At 37.6% G+C, this 18,515-nt stretch overlaps 1 protein-coding gene across 1 annotated transcript; it reads right to left on the minus strand.

The window, feature by feature from the left end:
• Positions 1 to 14,193: 14,193 nt before the first annotated feature.
• On the minus strand, positions 14,194 to 15,123 carry LOC101104356 (olfactory receptor 10N1-like). The gene has a single exon (XM_004019798.5). The coding sequence runs from the start codon at positions 15,121 to 15,123 to the stop codon at positions 14,194 to 14,196; it is 930 nt and encodes a 309-aa protein (XP_004019847.5).
• Positions 15,124 to 18,515: the final 3,392 nt, after the last annotated feature.

Below are 18,515 nucleotides of genomic sequence, written 5' to 3' on the forward strand. Positions count from 1 at the left end.
CCAAACTCCAGTTGGCTATCTATTTTACAAACAGTAATGTAATTTTCCATGTTACTCTTTCCACACATCTCACCCTCTCCTCCCCTCTCCCCATATCCATAAGTCTATTCTCTATGTCTGTTTCTCCATTGTTGCCCTGTAAGTAAATTCTTCAGTACCATTTTCTAGATTCTGAATATATGTGTTAGAATAGGGTATTTTTCTTTCTCTTTCTGACTCACTTCACTCTGTATAATAGGTTCTAGGTTCATCTACCTCATTAGAACTGATTCAAATGCATTTCTTTTTATGGCTGAGTAATATTCCATTGTTTATATGTACCAGAGCTTCTTTATCCATTCATCTGTTGATGGACATCTAGGTTGCTTCCATGTTCTAGCTATTGTAAATAGTGTTGCAATGAACAATGAGATACATGTGTCTCTTTCAGTTTTGGTTTCCTCAGGGTATATGCCTAGGAGTGGGACTGCTGGGTCATATGGTGGTTTTATTCCTAGTTTTTAAAGGAATCTCCATACTGACTTCCACAGTGGCTGTATCAGTTTACATTCCCACCAACAGTGCAAGAGTGTTCCCTTTTCTCCACACCCTTTCCAGCATTTATTGCTTGTAGACTTTTTGATGATGGCCATTCTGACTAGTGTTAGGTAATATCTCATTGTAGTTTTGACTTACATTTCTCTAATAATGAGAGATGTTGAGCATCTTTTCATGTGTTTGTTAGTCATCTGTAAGCATTTTTTGGAAAAATATCTGTTTAGGTCTTTACCCACTTTTTGATTGGGTTGCTTGTTTTTCTGGTATTGAGTTGTATGAGCTGCTTGTATATTTGGAAATTAATCCTTTGTCAGTTGTTTCATTTGCTATTATTTTCTCCCATTCTGAAGGTTTTCTTTTCACCCTGCTTATAGTTTTCTTTGCTGTGCAAATGCTTTTAAGTTTAATCAGGTCCCACTTGTTTATTTTTGTTTTTATTTCTGGTACTCCAGGAGGTGTCATCAAGGATCCCACTTTGATTTATGTCATTGAGTGTTCTGCCTTTGTTTTCCTCTAAGAGTTTTATAGTTTCTGGTCTTACATTTAGGTCTTTAATACATTTTGAGTTTATCTTTGTGTATCATGTTAGGAAGTGTTCTAATTTCATTCTTTTACATGTAGCTGTCCAGTTATCCCAGCATCATTTACTGAAGAGGCTGTTTTTGCCATCTTGTATATTCTTGCCTCCTTTGTCAAAAATAAGGTACCCATTGGTGCATTGGTTTATTTCTGGGCTTTCTATCTTGTTCCATTGATCTATATCTCTGTTTTTGTGCCAGTACCATCCTGTCTTGATGACTGTGGCTTTGTAGTATAATCTGAAGTCCTGAAGGTTGATTCCTCCAGCTCCATTCTTCTTTCTCAAGACTGCTTTAGCTATTCAGGGTCTTTTGTGTTTCCATATGAATTGTGAAACTCTTTGTTCTAGTTCTGTGAAAAATGCCATTGGTAATTAGATAGGGATTGCATTGAATCTGTAGGTTGCATTTGGTAGTATAGTCATTTTCACAATATTGATTCTTCCTACCCAGGAACATGGAGTATCTCTCCATCTGTTTATGTCATCTTTGATTTCTTTCATTAGTGTCTTATAATTTTCTGTGTACAGTTGTTTCATCTCCTTAGGTAAGTTTATTCCTATATATTTAATTCTTTTTGTTGCAATGGTGAGTGGGATTGATTTTTTAATTGCTCTTCCTGATTTTTCATTGTTAGTATATAGAAATGCAAGTATTTCTGTGTATTGGTTTTATATCCTGCAATTTTGCTAAATTCACTGATTAGCTCTAATAATCTTCTTACACTATCTTTAGGGTTTTCTATGTGCAGTATCATGTCAGCTGCAAACAGCTAGAGATTTACTACTTTTCTGATCTGGATTCCTTTTATTTCTTTTTCTGATTGCTGTATCTAGGACTTCCAGAACTATGTTGAATAACAGTGGTGAAGGTGGACACCTTTGTCTTGTTCCTGATCTTGGGGGAAATGCTCTCAGTTTTTCACCATTGAGAACAAGTTTGCTGTAGGTTTATCATATATGGTCTTTACTATGTTGAGATAGGTTCCTTCTATGCCCATTTTTTGAAGAGTTTTAACTATAAATATGTGCTGAATTTTATCAAAGGCTTTTTCTGCCCCGATTGAGATGATCATATGGTTTTTATCTTTCAATTTGTTAATACGGATATCACATGGATTGATTTCCATATATTGAAGAATCCTTGCATCCCTAGAATAAACCCAACTTGATCATGGTGTATGAGCTTTTTGATGTGTTGCTGAATTCTGTTTGCCAAAATTTTGTTGAGGAATTTTGCATCTATGTTCATCAGTGATATTGGCCTGTAGTTTTCTTTCTCTGTGTTGTCTTTGTCTGGTTTTTGTATCAGGGTGATGGTGGTCCTGTAGAATGAAATTGGAAGTGGTCCTTCCTCTGTAATTTTTGGAAAGAATTTTAGAAGGGTAGGCATTCGCTCTTCTCTAAATGTTTGATAGAATTCTCCTGTGAAGCCATATGGTCCTGGGATTTTATTTTTGGGGGAGAGTTTTGATCACAGCTTCAATTTCAGTGCTTGTAATTGGGATGTTCATAATTTCTACTTCTCCCTGGTTCAGTCTTGGGAGATTGAACTTTTCTAAGAATCTGTCCATTTCTTTCAGGTTATCTATTTTATTGCCATGTAGTTGTTCATAATAGTTTCTTATAATCCTTTATATTTCTGCATTGTCTGTTGTAACCTCTCTTTTTTCATTTCTAATTTTGTTGATTTCATTCTTCTCTCTTTTTTCCTTGATGAGTCTGGCTAAGGGTTTGCCAATTTTGTTTACCTTCTCAAAGAACCAAATTTTGGTTTTATTAATCTTTACTATTGTTTTTTTTTTTAATTTCTTTTTCATTTCTTTCTGCTTGGATATTTATGATTTCTTTCCTTCTACTATTTTTTTCTTTTTCCAGTTGTTTTAGGTGTGAAGTTAGGTTGTCTATTCGATGTTTTTCTTGTTTCTTGAGGTAGGACTGTATTGCTATAAACCTCGCTCTTAGAACTGCTTTTGCTGCATCCCATAGGTTTTGAGTTGTCATGTTCTTATTGTCATTTGTTTCTAGAAATTTTTTGGTTTCCCTTTTGATTTCTTTAGTAACCTGTTAGATATTTACAAACATGTTGTTTAATCTCCGTGTATTTGTGTTTCTTACAGTTTTCTCCTTGTAATTGACATCTAGTCTCATAACATTGTGGTCAGAGAAGATGCTTGATATGATTTCAATTTTCTTAAATTTACTGAGGTTTGATTTGTGACCCAAGATGTGGTCTATCCTGGAGAATGTTCCATGTGCACTTGAGAAGAAGGTGTATTCTTCTGCATTTGGAAGGTATGCCCTGAAGATATCAATGAGATCCATCTCATCTAATGTTTCATTTAAGACTTGTGCTTCCTTATTAATTTTCTGTTTTGATGATCTGTCCATTGGATTGAGTGGGGTGTTAAAGTCTCCTACTATTATTGTGTTACTGTCAATTTCTCCTTTTATGTCTGTTAGTGTTCGTCTTATGTATTGAGATGTTCCTATGTTGGGTGCATAGATATTTACAATTGTTATGTTTTCCTCTTGGATAGATCCCTTGATCATTATATAGCATCTGTCCTTATCTCATGTAACCTTCTTTATTTTAAGGTCTATTTTGTCTGATATGAGGATTGCTACTCCAGCTTTCTTTTGCTTCCCATTTGAATGGAATATATTTTTCCATCCTCTCACTTTCAGCCTATATGTGTCTTGAGGTCTGAAGTGGGTTTCTTATAGACAGCAAATATATGGGTCTTCTTTTTGTATCCATTCAGCCGGTCTGTGTCTTTTGGTTGGAATGTTTAATCCATTTACATTTAAAGTAATTACTGATATATATGTTCCTATTGCCATTTTCTAATTGTTTTGTGTTGATTTTGTAGATCATTTTTCCTTCTGTTGTATTTTTGGATTATACAAGTCCATTTAATATTTTTTGTAAAGCTGGCTTGGAAGTACTGAATTCTCTTAACTTTTGCTTGTCTGAAAAATTTTTTTATTTCCCCATTAATTTTGAATGAGATCCTTGCTGGGTATAGGAATCTTGGTTGTAGATTTTCCCTTTTCAGTACTCTAAATATATCCTGCCATTCCCTTCTGGCCTGCAGAGTTTCTGCTGAAAGATCAGCAGTTAAGCATATGGGGTTTCCCTTGTATGTTACTTGTTGCTTCTCCCTTGCTGCTTTTAATGTTCTTTCCTTGTGTTTAGTCTTTGTTAGTTTGATTAGTATGTGTCTTGCATGTTTCTCCTTGGGTTTATCCTGTATGGGCCTCTTTGTGCCTCTTGGACTTGATTGGCTATTTTCTTCTCCATGTTGGGGAAAATTTCAACTATAATCTCTTCAAAATTTTCTCATACTCTTTCTTTTTCTGTTCTTATTCTGGGACCCCTATACTTTGAATGTTGGTGTGTTTGATATGGTCCCAGAGGTTTCTGAGACTGTCCTGAGCTCTTTTCATTTTTTTACTTTATTTTGCTCTTCAGAATTTATTTCCACCGTTTTATCTTACAACTCACTGAAACGTTCTTCTACTTCAGATATTCTGCTATTGATTCTTTCTAGAGTATTTTTAACTTCAGTAATTGTGTTGTCTCTTTATGCTTATTCTTTAATTATTCTAGATCTTTGTTAATTGATTCTTGTATTTTCTCCATTTTGTTTTCAAGGTTTTTGATCATCTTTGCTATCATTATTCTGAACTTTTTTCCAGGTAATTTTCATATTTTCTCTTCATTTATTTGGTCTTCTGTGTTTCTAGTTTGTTCGTTCATTTGTACACTATTTCTCTGCCTTTTCATTTTTTAAAACATGTCATTGTGTTTGAGGTCTCCTTTTCCCAGGCTTCAAGGAAAATTGATTTTTTTCCTTGAAGAAGGTTGAATTCTTTCTTCCTTTTAGTTTCTGCCCTCCTAAATTTTGGTCCAATGGTTTGTGTGAGCTTTGTATAGAGTGTTATTTGTGCTGAGTTTTTGTTTGTTTGTTTTTCCTCTGATGGGCAAGGCTGAGTGAGGTGGTAGTTTGCTGATGAATGGGTTTGTATTTTTGTTTTGTTTTTTAAATTTTTATTTTTACTTTATTTTACTTTACAATACCGTATTGGTTTTGCCATACATTGACATGACAGACTGAAAGTGAAGGGCTGGAAAAGATATACCACGCAAATAAAGACCAAAAGAAAGCAGGAGTGGCAATACTCATATCCGATAAAATAGACTTTAAAACAAAGGCTGTGAAAAGAGACAAAGAAGGCCACTACATAATGATCAAAGGATCAATCCAAGAAGAAGATATAACAATTATAAATATATATGCACACAACATAGGAGCACCGCAATATGTAAGACAAATGCTAACAAGTATGAAAGGAGAAACTAACAATAACACCATAATAGTGGGAGACTGTAATATCCCACTCACACCTATGGACAGATCAACTAAACAGAAAATTAACAAAGAAACACAAACTTTAAATGATACAATAGACTAGTTAAACCTAATTGATATCTATAGGACATTTCACCCCAAAACAATGAATTTCACCTTTTTCTTAAGTGCTCACGGAACCTTCTCCAGGACAGATCACATCCTGGGCCATAAATCTAACCTTGATAAATTAAAAAAAAATCGAAATCATTCCAACCATCTTTTCTGACCATAATGCATTAAGATTAGATCTCAATTACAGGAGAAAAAGCTATTAAAAGTTCCAACATATGGAGGCTGAACAATATGCTTCTGAATAACCAACAAATCACAGAAGAAATCAAAAAGAAATCAAAATATGCATAGAAACAAATGAAAATGAAAACACAACAACCCAAAACCTGTGGGACACTATAAAAGCAGTGCTAAGAGGAAAGTTCATAGCAATACAGGCATATCTCAAGAAACAAGAAAAAAGTTAAATAAATAACCTACCTCTACACCTAAAGCAACTAGAAAAGGAAGACATGGAGAACCCCAGAGTTAGCAGAATGAAAGAAATCTTAAAAATTAGGGCAGAAATAAATGCAAAAGAAACAAAAGAGACCATAGCAAAAATCAACAAAGCCAAAAGCTGGTTCTTTGAAGGGAAATAAGATTGACAAACCATTAGCCAGACTCATCAAGAAGCCAAGAGAGAAAAATCAAATCAATAAAATTAGAAATGAAAATGGAGAGATCACAACAGACAACACAGAAATACAAAGGATCATAAGAGACTACTATCAGCAGTTGTATGCCAATAAAATGGACAACGTGGAAGAAATGGACAAATTCTTAGAAAAGCACAACTTTCCAAAACTGAACCAGGAAGAAATAGAAAATCTCAACAGATCCATCACAAGCACGGAAATTGCAACTGTAATCAGAAATCTTCCAGCAAACAAAAGCCCAGGTCCAGACGGCTTCACAGCTAAATTCTACCAAAAATTTAGAGAAGAGCTAACACCTATCCTACTCAAACTCTTCCAGAAAATTGCAGAGGAAGGTAAACTTCCAAACTCATTCTATGAGGCCACCATCACCCTAATACCAAAACCTGACAAAGATGCCACAAAAAAAGAAAACTACAGGCCAATATCACTGATGAACATAGATGCAAAAATCCTTAATAAAATTCTAGCAATCAGAATCCAACAACACATTAAAAAGATCATACACCATGACCAAGTGGGCTATCCCAGGGATGCAAGGATTCTTCAATATCCGCAAATCAATCAATGTAATTCACCACATTAACAAATTGAAAAATAAAAGCCATATGATTATCTCAATAGATGCAGAGAAGGCCTTTGACAAAATTCAACATCCATTTATGATAAAAACTCTCCAGAAAGCAGGAATAGAAGGAACATACCTCAACGTAATAAAAGCTATATATGACAAACCCACAGCAAACATTATCCTCAATGGTAAAAAATTGAAAGCATTTCCCTTAAAGTCAGGAACAAGACAAGGGTGCCCACTTTCACCGCTACCATTCAACATAGTTCTGGAAGTTTTGGCCACATCAATCAGAGCAGAAAAAGAAATAAAAGGAATCCAAATTGGAAAAGAAGTAGTATTTTTGTTTTGTTTGTTGTTTAGATGAGGTGTCCTGCATGGGATATTACTGATGGTTGGGTGACACTGGGTCTTGTATTCAAGTGGTTTCCTTTGTGTGAGTTCTCACTATTTGATACTTCCTAGGGCTAGTTCTCTGGAAAAGGCAATGGCAACACACTCCAGTACTCTTGCCTGGAAAATCCCATGGGTGGAGAAGCCTGGTAGGCTGCAGTCCATGGAGTTGCTAAGAGTTGGACACGACTGAGCAACTTCACTTTCACTTTTCACTTCCATGCATTGGAGAAGGAAATGGCAACCCACTCCAGTGTTCTTGCCTGGAGAATCCTAGGGACAGGGGAGCCTGGTTGGCTGCCATCTATGGGGTCGCACAGAGTCAGACACAACTGAAGTGACTTAGCAGCAGCAGCAGCAGGGCTAGGTCTCTGGTAGTGTAGAGTCTTGGAATCAGTGCTGTCACTCCAAAGGCTCAGGGTTTGATCTCTGGTCAGGAATGAAGATTCCACAAGTGGTTTGTTATGGCATTAAGGGAGAGTAAAACAAATATCCAAAAATGAGAAACCAAAGATGAACCCTAGACCAATGAGAGTTACAAAATCAAGCAAATAATAATTAAAATAATGGAATATACACATATACACCCAAGAGCAAAGTGGAAACAGTCCAACAAAAATAAAGTACAGTAGATTGATCTGTTTAACAAAGAAAATAAAAAAATTATATTTACTAGTTAAGAACAAAACTAGTAAGCAGAAACTGGGAAACAAAACTAAAGCAAGGTGCCAGGTGAGGAATAAAGCAATTGAGAAAAAAAAAAACAAACAAACTAACAGACTTGTTGAGAGGAAAGGAAAGAAAAAAAAGAAAGAAAGAAAGAATAGATATGTAAAGTTAAATAGAGGTAGATGAAGAAGGTTTATATACATTAAAGATTAAATGCCAGGAGGAAAGAACAGTAGGAAAGGCAAACCAAGGAATAAATGTAGAAAAATTATAATAGGTTAAAAAAAATTAAAATTATAGAAAAGAGAAAAAAAAAAAAAACAGAAGAAGAAAGAAAGAAGAGAAAAAAAAGAAAACTCCACACAACTGCAAAAGCCCAATGTAGAGGTGAGGTTTATAACAACAATAGAAAGTGTGACTGAATATACACATATGCATATACACCCATAAGCAAAGTCAAAACAGTCCAACAAAAATTAAGTACAATAGATTGACCCAATGAACAAAGGAAACCAAAAATTTTATCTACCAGAACAAACCTAATTAAAGCACAAACTGGAAAACATAACTAAAGCAAGGTGCCAATTGGGAAATGAAACAATGAAGATAAAACTAACAAATATGTTGAGAGGAAAGGAGAGAAAGAAAAGAAAGAAAGAATAGATATGCAAAGTTAAATAGAGGTAGATAAAGAAGATTTACATAAGTTTAAGATTAACTGCAAGGGATAAAAAACAGTAGGAAAAGCAAACAAATGAATAAATGTAGAAAAATAATAATAGGCTTAAAAAATTAAAAACTAAAATTAAAAAAAGAGGAAAAGTCTACAGAACCGCAAAAGCCCAATATAGAGGCAGAAGTTTACGACAACAACAAAAAATGTGACTGAGGAAAAAGAAAAAAAAAAGCTCAAAAGCTTAATTGGGTTTCTTAGTGCTAATAAAATCTACAACTACAACAGAGGGGGGATAAAAGAAAAAAAAAATCCGAAAAAGATCCAAAATAATCTACAGAACAAGTCAAAAAATAAGAATAATAAATATTTTTCTTGAGTCACTGCTGTCAGAGTCCTTTCCCACATAGGGAATCACAGTCCATCTTACCTCTCTAGGATGTCGTCCAACACTGTACTGATTTCTGTACCTGCTGTGGGGGCTGCTCAGATTCTAATCTGGTCCTACTCTTCTGTGTTCTTGCCTTCAATGTCCACAGCTATCAGAGTTAGAGTGTTTTCTTTTGTGGGAGCTCTCAATTACCTTGTATATATTCTATAGATACAGAATCTGCCTAGTTGATTGTGTGGATTTAATCTGCAGCTTGTACTGCTGGTTGGAAGGTTTTGGGTCTTCTTCCTTAGTCACACTACCTCTGGGTTTCAACTGTGGTTTTATTGAGGTTTAGCTCCTGAGGCTGCCCAGAAGGGCTTGGCTTTGTCCCTATGAGGGCCAGGTGTGGAGGTGGTGCAGATGCTTGGGTGCAGGGGCTCTGGCAGGACCAGGTACTCAGAGGGGTTGGTGGCTAGGGTAGTAGGAAATATGGTGCTGTAGAAGGGTATGGCAACCAGTATTGGCTGATATACCCCAGTATTCTTGCCTGGAAAATCCTCTCTCTGACAGAGAAGCCTGGCAGGCCACAGTCTACAGGGTGGCAAAGAGTTGGACATGACTGAAGTGTCCCTGGGTACATAAACCCAAGACTATTTTTTGGCTTGTGGCAGCTCTGCACCAGTGAGAGTTGAGAATGAAGGTGGCACAGCTGCTTGGCTTGCAGGGACCCTGGTGGCTCCAAGTGTGCAGGGACATAGACTGCCTCCACAGCAGGAGTTGTGGCCCTATCAGGATCTTTCTTCGAGCCTCTTGTAGCTGGTGATCAGAAGGCCTCTTTGGTCAGTCTTTCTCTGTAGCTCCACTGGTTCAGGCACTTAGAGGGCTCCCTTGCCTGGGGTCTTTCTTTGCTGTTCTGCACGTCAGGCACATAGAGGGCCACCCCCGACAGGGGTACTACTCTGTAGATTGGTACAACAGGCACTTAAAGGACTCCCTGGGTGGGATCCTACTCTGTAGTTCAGTGCAGTCAGGCGTCTGATGGGCTAGCCTCTCTATTGTTCAGCTGCTGATTCTGGTGTGTAGAGAGAGAGAGGCTATGGTGATGGCTCCACCCCCTACGTGTGACTCAGCAGTATCGCCTTGCTTCCATGGCTGCTGCTTCCATGGCTGCTGCTTCCACGCTGCCGGATTGGACTCCTGATTCATTTCCCCCACCCACTGAGGGCAAGTCCAGTCCTACTAACACTCCGTTTCCCCCCAGTTCCTTTGTCCTACCTAGTTTTGCATGGTTCTTTATCTTCTTTTTCACTGGTCAAGTACTCCTGTCTGCTCTCAGCTGGTGTTCTGCATGCACTTCTGTTTCTGAAGGTATATTCCTGATGTAACCATGGAGAGAGATGTACTCCATGTCCACCTACTCCCCTGCCATCTTGTTCTCAGCAATTTCCTTCTTTTTAAAGTGGGAATAATATTCTGTGTATGTATATACTATATTTTGACTATCCATTTAAAGTTAATGGACACAAATAACTTCCACTTCCTACCTATTGTGAATAATGCTGCTTTGAACATGCTATAAGTATGAGTATTCAGGAAACTTTTGAATGTGTACTCAGAAGGATAATTGCCAAATCATTGGGTAATGTTATTTTTAAATTTATTGAGAAATTTCCTTACTGTTTTCCATAGTGGCTGCACCATTTTATAATTTCCATCAATAGTGCACAATGGTTCCAAAATTTCTCCACATTTCTTTTCCTTTTTTTCCTTTCCCTCCCAAAAAGCCATTCTAATGGGTGTTAGGTGACATCTCCTTGGAATTTGATATGCATCTCCGTAATGGCAGTGATTGGAATTAAAACTGACCTTTTCCAGTCCTGGGGCCACTGCTGAGTTTTCAGTGCCAAAGATTGTTCAAACTACCACACAATTGCACTTATCTCACACACTAGCAAAGTAATGCTCAAAATTCTCCAAGCTAGTCTTTAACAGTACATGAACTGAGAAATTCCAGATGTTCAAACTGGTTTTAGAAAAGGCAGAGAAACCAGAAATCAAATTGCCAACACCCACTGGATCATAGAAAAAGCAAGAGAATTCCAGAAAAATATCTATTTCTGCTTCATTCACTACTCTAAAGCCTTTGACTGTGGATAAAAAAAAGCTGTGGAAAATTCTTAAAGAGATGGGAATACCAGACCATCTTACCTGTCTCCTGAGAAACCTGTATTCAGGTCAAGAAGCAACAGGAAGAACCAGACATGGAACAGTAGACTGGTTCCAAATTGGGGAAGGGGTACGTCAAGGCTGTATATTGTCACCTTGCTTATTTAACTTATATGCAGAGTACATCAAGCTAAATGCCAGACTGGATGAAGCACAAGCTGGAATCAAGATTGCTGGGAGAAATATCAATAACCTCAGATATGCAGATGACACCAGGAACTAAAGAGCCTCTTGATGAAGGTGAAAGAGGAGAGTGAAAAAGCTGGCTTAAAATTCAACATTCAAAAAACTAAGATTATGGCATCTGGTCCCATAATTTCATAGCAAATAGGAAAACATGGGAAACAATGGACACAGTGACAGACTTTATTTTGGGGAGCTCCAAAATCACTGCAGGTGATGACTGCAGTCATGAAATAAAGACACTTGCTCCTTGGAAGAAAAGCTATGACAAACCAAGAGAGTGCATGAAAAAGTAGACATATTACTGACAAAGGTCCATCCAGTCAAAGCTATGGTTTTTCCAAGTCATGTCTGGATGTGAGACTTGGACCGTAAAGAAAGCTGAGCGCCAAAGAATTGATGTTTTTGACCTGTGGTGTTGGAGAAGAGTCTTGAGAGTCCCTTGGACTGCAAGATCAAACCAGTCAGTCCTAAAGGAAATCAATCCTGAATAGTCATTGGAAAGGCTGACACTGCAATACTTTGGCCACCTGACTTTTCATTGGAAAAGACCCTGATGCTGGGAAAGATTGAAGGCAGGAGGAGAAGGGGATGACAGAGAATGAGATGGTTGGGTGGCATCAATGACTTGATGGACATGACTTTGAGCAATCTGTGGGAGCTGGTGATGAACAGAGAAGCCTGGAGTGCTGCAGTCTATGGGGTCGCAGTGTCAGACATGACTGAGCGACTGAACTGACTGAATAGCACTGATATTGTGCATCTGTTTGTATGTTTCTTGTTTTCTTTGCAGAATGCTTTAAGTCCTTTACTCTCTTTTTTAATAAAATTGTTTGTTTTTTTAAAATGTATTTGTTTTTAATTGAAGGATAATAGCTTTAACTGTTGTATTGGTTTCTGCCATACATCAACTTGAATTAGCCATAGGTATATATATGTCCCCTCCCTCTTGAATGTCCCCCCTCATCCCACACCTCTAGGTTGTCACAGAGTCCTAGTTTGAGCTCCCTGCATCATATAACACATTCCCACTGGCTGTTTTACATATGATAGCATATTCTTTCTATGCTACTTTCTCCATTTTCCCCACCCTCTCCTGCCCTCCCCCGTGTCCACAAGTCTGTTTATGTCTGCATCTCCGTTGCTGCCCTGCAAATAGGTTCATCAGTGTCATCTTTCTAGATTCCATATATATATATATATATATATATATATATATATATATATGCTAATATATGGCTTTGGTTTTCTCTTTTTAACTTATTTCACTCTGTATAACATGCTCTAGGTTCACCCACCTAGATAAGAACTGTCTTAAATGCATATTTATGGCTGAGTAATATTCCATTGTATATATGTACCACAGCTTCTTTACCCATTTGTTTCTTGATGGACATAAAGATTGCTTCCATGTCCTAGCTACTGTAAATAGTGATGCAATGATATTGGGGAACATGTACCTTTTTCAATTGTGGTTTCCTCTGGGAAATGACCAGTAGTGGGATTGCTGAGTCGTATGGTAGTTTTATTCCTTGTTTTTTTTTTTTTTTTAAGGACTCTCCATACGGTCATACATAGTGTCTATATCAATTTACATTCCCACCAACAGGATAGGAGGGTTCCCTTTTCTCCACACCCTTTCCAACATTTATTGTTTGTAGATTTTTTGATGATGGCCATTCTAATCAGTGTTAGGTGATATCTCACTGTAGTTTTATGTACATTTCCCTAATAATGAGCAATGCTGAGCATCTTTTCATGTGTTTATTAGCCACCTGTATGTCTCCTTTGGAGAAATATCTGTTGAGATATCCTGCCCAATTTTTTGAATCAAGTTCTTTGTTTTTGTTATTATTGTATTGTTGATAGAGTAAGATTTTAAGAACTGATGTTTGCATGTATTTGTGGCACATATTTTTAAGTAAAATTTTATGTTGTGTGCTATATATGAAAGTTTTAGATACAGGAAAGCTTTAAATTGATTTAACTGTTTTGTAATGCCAATCATCACAATACTGGTTTGAGTTGAGAAAAGTGGTTTGAGTTCATCAGGATCAGTTTTCATATATCTTCAACTTTAATGAGAATGTATATTTAAATTAGTGTAGGTGGTTGTTCTGTATCCCAATTATTTTGATCATGTTTCAGTTTTCATTAAATAAATATATGATTACATCATAATTTAAAACACTAAGTGGTACCCATTCATTCTTTTAATAAACTCATGCACAGTGCTTAGTAGGTCAGTGGGCCATGTCCTGTGGATACAACAGTGAATAAGACAAATGTGAGGAAGCATTTTCTATCTCTTTATTCATTTAAAAGGAAGGGGAGTTTGGAGGAGAATGATACATGTATATGTATAGCTGAATCCCTTTGCTGTTCACCTGAAACTCAGAACATTGTTAATTGGCTATACTCCAATACAAAATAAAAATTAAAAAACAAAACAAAGAAACAAAAAAAAGAAATAGACAACTTTACTTGCAAAGCATAAATAGAGACACAGATATAGAGAACAGAAGTATGGATACCAAGCCAGAAAGGCTGTGGTGGGATGAATTGGGAGATTCAGATTGACATATATACACTATTGATACTATGTATAAGATTGATAAAAATAAGAACCTACTGTGTAGCACAGGGGACTCTACTCAATGCTCTGTGGTGACCTAAATGGGAAGGAAATCCAAAAGGGAAGGGATACATGTGTGGGTATGACTGATTCACTTTATTGGATAGAAGAAATGAACACAACATTATAAAGCACATATTCCAATAAAAATTTTTTAAAATAATCAAAAGAATTAGGAGAATGATGTTAAAAGACAATAAATCTAAAATCCTTCACAAAACTCATAATTTAGTCCAGAGCAGTAAATACATTATAGAATGCCCTTTTTAATGAGCTTTTCACCTCCTTGTTCCTTAAGGAATAGATTAATGAGTTCAGCATGGGTGAGACAATATTATTTAATATTTGCACCGTGGCACTGAGAAAAGGGTTGGGTGTGGGCTGCAGATAGATAATGATTACAGGTCCAAAGGCACAAAGAATGGCAGTGAGGTGGGCACTGCAGGTAGAGAAAGCTTTCTGCCTGCCCTCTGCTGAACGGATCCTCAAAATGGCAATCCCAATGCATGTGTAGGAGACACAAACACTCAACCAAAGCGTTAAAGCCAGAAAGCCAACATTAGTGGAACCCACTCTCTGGGCCAGGGAGCTATCAGCACAAGCCAGGGGTAAGACAGCAGGAATGTCACAGAAGAAGTGGTCCACTCTATTGGGGCCACAGTAGGGTAGCTGAAAGGTAAAGGATGTCAGGATGGTAGCCTGAAGACAACCTACCAACCAAGCTGCCATGACCAAACCAACACAGACTCCAGGTCTCATGATGAGCATATACCTCAGTGGGTGACAGATGGCAACAAAGCGATCATAAGCCATCACAGAATAGAGGCAGCCTTCCGTAGAACCCAGGAAATGATAGAAGAAGAGCTGAACAGCACATCCCTTATAAGATATGGCTTGGCTCTGGCCAGAGAGATAGAATAGCATCTTGGGACAAGTGACAGAGGGGAACAGCATGTCCAAAATCGAGAGGAGTCCCAAGAAGAAGTACATGGGAGTGTGAAGGGTTGAGGAGGAGACAATTGCTAGAAGGATGAGCAAATTTCCCAGCAGGGTCAAGGGGTAAATGAAGGAGAAGATGAGAAAGAGCACAGTCTCCAGTCCCTCTGTCTGAGGTATTCCCAGTAGGATGAACTCATTCAGCTCTGTGTGATTCCTCATGTTCTTGGGAGCAAGGTCTAGGGGAGACCAAAGACAGGAAAGCTCAAATGTGGAGGCTGATTGTTGACAGACACAACACCAATACATTCATCCATCATCACTCAATCCTAATGGAACTCAGCACTGAATATTGGAAGGACTGTTTCTGAAGCTGAATCTCCAAAACTTTGGCCACCTGATCTGAAGAGGTGACTCCTTGGAAAAGACCCTGATGCTGGGAAAGATTGAAAGAAGAAGGAGAAGAGGGTGGTAGAGGAAGAGATAGTTAGAAAGCATCACCGAGTCAATGGACAAATGAACATGAATTTGAGCAAACTCTGGGAGATAGTGAAGGACAGAAGAACCAGGCATGCTATAGTCCATCGTGTGGCAAAAAGTCCGACATGGTTAGGTACTTAACAGCAGCAAAATTTGTTTAAACATAAATATGGCATTAAAATTGAGAGTTAGAAATTCTACCAAGAACATTGAAGGCCTAATACATACTTTCTTGGTGGTTCAGCCATGTAGGATCTGCCTGCAATGCAGGAGAACCAAGAGATTAGGGTTGGATGCCTGGGTAGGGAAGATCCCCAGGAGAAGGAAATGGCAACCCACTCCAGTATTCTTGCTGGGAAAATCTTACACACAGAGGAACCTAGTGGGCTATAGTCTATCAGGTCGCAAAGGAGTCAAACATGACTTAGCCACTAAACTACAATTTTATGGCAATAGACGGCCCAGGGGTAGACATAGTAGAGGTTCCTTTCCAATTTCTATCTTCTGAACCCTTCTCATATCTTTTCCAACTTGCTTTAACTTTTCCAACACTGAGGTCTTCAAATCATAGATCTATCCATGAATTCTGCTGCCAAAAATCCTATCTAGCTCTAACTCTATTTTTATTTTATTTTGGTGGTAATGATACGTAAGAGTGGGTGAGAGTCAGTTTTTTTGTTTGTTTGTTTTAAAGAATAAATTTTGGGCACTTACAAGGCAAAGAGGGAACATAACTGGCTGGTGCTATTGAGTTGAAATTCAGTTTTCTCTCCTTCTGCAGGAGAAGGAGGCAGCCCTGTCCTGCTAAACTCCCATCAGCTTGCAGTCTGCTGGTAGATCTCCAGAATTCTTTTTTCTGATCACTTTCAAATAGAATGCCAAAAATCTCAATGTGCTTTTATCTCTTGCAATAATTACCTCTTTGACTCTAGGAACTGTAATAATTCCCAAACAAGCTTTAAGTAACTTTGGTCTTCCTTTGGGTATTAATCCCCCTAGTCAGAGATCCTATTAAGCAAGGAAGCAATTAACTGCTTGTTATAATTTTACCTTAGTAACTAGACAGAAAGAGAGTGAAGGAAACTGATTAAAGGTGAAATCTTTTATGATATCCTTTGTAAAATATACTTCAGTGGAATAATATAATAATTTAAAAATTCATTTGGCATATATATCATGTATTTGTAGGTACATTTATGTATTTACTGCTTTTTCATGTGTATGTGTTGCCTTAATTAATGAATTATTTTATTATTTGAGGCAAAAGGATTGATCTATTCAAGAAATAGTAATTGGGTTAGCTCAGAAAATTAATACAATTGATGAAAAACTAAACTCATGGAAGGCTAGAAACTAGAGCATCTCCTCAGCACTAAGAACTTGTGGTGCATTCTCAGGGCCCTGCCAGCAGGTGATTCAACCTCAGCTGCCCATTGCTTCTGAGAGCCTCAGATCCAGATTCAAATTTGCTGAATCTCATGTCCATCTCTGTGGCCATGGTACAGGGTACAGTGGATTAGAGATGGGCAGTCCTCCAAAGGGTAGGGGAAATAAAGGCCTATTGCCAGGAGTAAGGGCTTCCTTGATAGCTAAGTTGGTAAAGAATCCACCTGCAGTGCAGGAGACCCCAGATCAATTCCTGGGTCAGGAAGATCCGCTGGAGAAGGGATAGGGTACCCACTCCAGTATTCTTGGGCTTCCCTGTGGCTCAGCTGGTAAAGAATCCACCTTCAATGCTGGAGACCTGGGTTTGATCCCTGGGTTGGGAGATTCCCTGGAGAAAGGAAAGGCTACCCACTCCAGTATTCTGGCCTGAGAATTCCATGGACTGTATAGTCCGTGGAGTCTCAGAGTCAGACATGAATGAGCGACTTTCACTATAGGGGTAAGAAACAAACCGAGGTCAAAAAGAACTTTCAGCTGTGACTTGAAATGTGTGTCTTATAGTATTCAGCATCTGTTCAAGTTTCTTGGATAAATGCCTGGGATACCCAATAAATATCTGGGATGACGATTTCAAATTCCTCATTGAATACATTCATTGACTTGCTTACTTATACATACACTGATCCATTTATCTCACAAATAGTGGATACCAATTATATCAGGCAGGGCATTAATTGTTTTCCAGGAGAGCCAGAAATGTTGTTGAGGCTGTGTGGTTAAACATACTCCCTCTGTTCAAGAAAGTTAGAGTCTATCTGAAAGGAAAAGAGTACATAGACGACAGTCTTATTTAAATGTTGTAATTCTCTGATGACACCTTCTACAGATGAGGAAAGTTGGGGTCCAAGAAAATTTGCCCCAAATCATGGAGTTTACTCTGAAAGGAACTAGGATTTGGTCTCTTATTTAGGACTTTTGCCCCTAGTTTCTGATCACAAAGTTTCAATATTTAAGGAGCATCTAGGTAGTTAGATTATTTCAAGTATATCTGGATTTCAATATAAAAAGTAAGCTTAATATTTTTGTTCATATCTGACTAATAATAAAAGAATGTCCAAGTTAATAATTCTGCCATCTTATTTATCCTTAATTACTTTAAAAGTTTTAGGTAGTGATTGATGACTTGAAAAAAACTGTAGAGGCTATATAAATTAAAAAAATGAAAACTATGCTTTTGACTAGGAAGTAAACACCATGACATTGACCTTGGTCTATAAGAGTGTTTTCAAAGGAGATATAAGTCATGGACTATTTTAGAAGCCAAGCCAGATGTTTCAGAATCAAGGTTGCATGTGCTAAATCAACATCACAGTCAAACTGAAAACACAAGTATTCTACATTCAGTGAAGATACTTTGTGCAGAATAAATAGTTATCAGATCTCAAGAGGGCAGAGTTCAATAAATAAGTTTTCTGTTCATTTGAATCAGTTCTGTTGAGATGGATGAAACTGGAGCCGATTATACAGAGTGAAGTAAGCCAGAAAAACACCAATACAGTATACTAACACATATATATGGAATTTAGGAAGATGGCAATGACGACCCTGTATGCAAGACAGGGAAAGAGACACAGATGTGTATAACGGACTTTTGGACTCAGAGGGAGAGGGAGAGGGTGGGATGATTTGGGAGAATGCCATTCTAACATGTATACTATCATGTGAATTGAATCGCCAGTCTATGTCTG

Source organism: Ovis aries, chromosome 21 (assembly GCF_016772045.2).
Source record: "Ovis aries strain OAR_USU_Benz2616 breed Rambouillet chromosome 21, ARS-UI_Ramb_v3.0, whole genome shotgun sequence".
Classification (NCBI taxonomy): domain Eukaryota; kingdom Metazoa; phylum Chordata; class Mammalia; order Artiodactyla; family Bovidae; genus Ovis; species Ovis aries.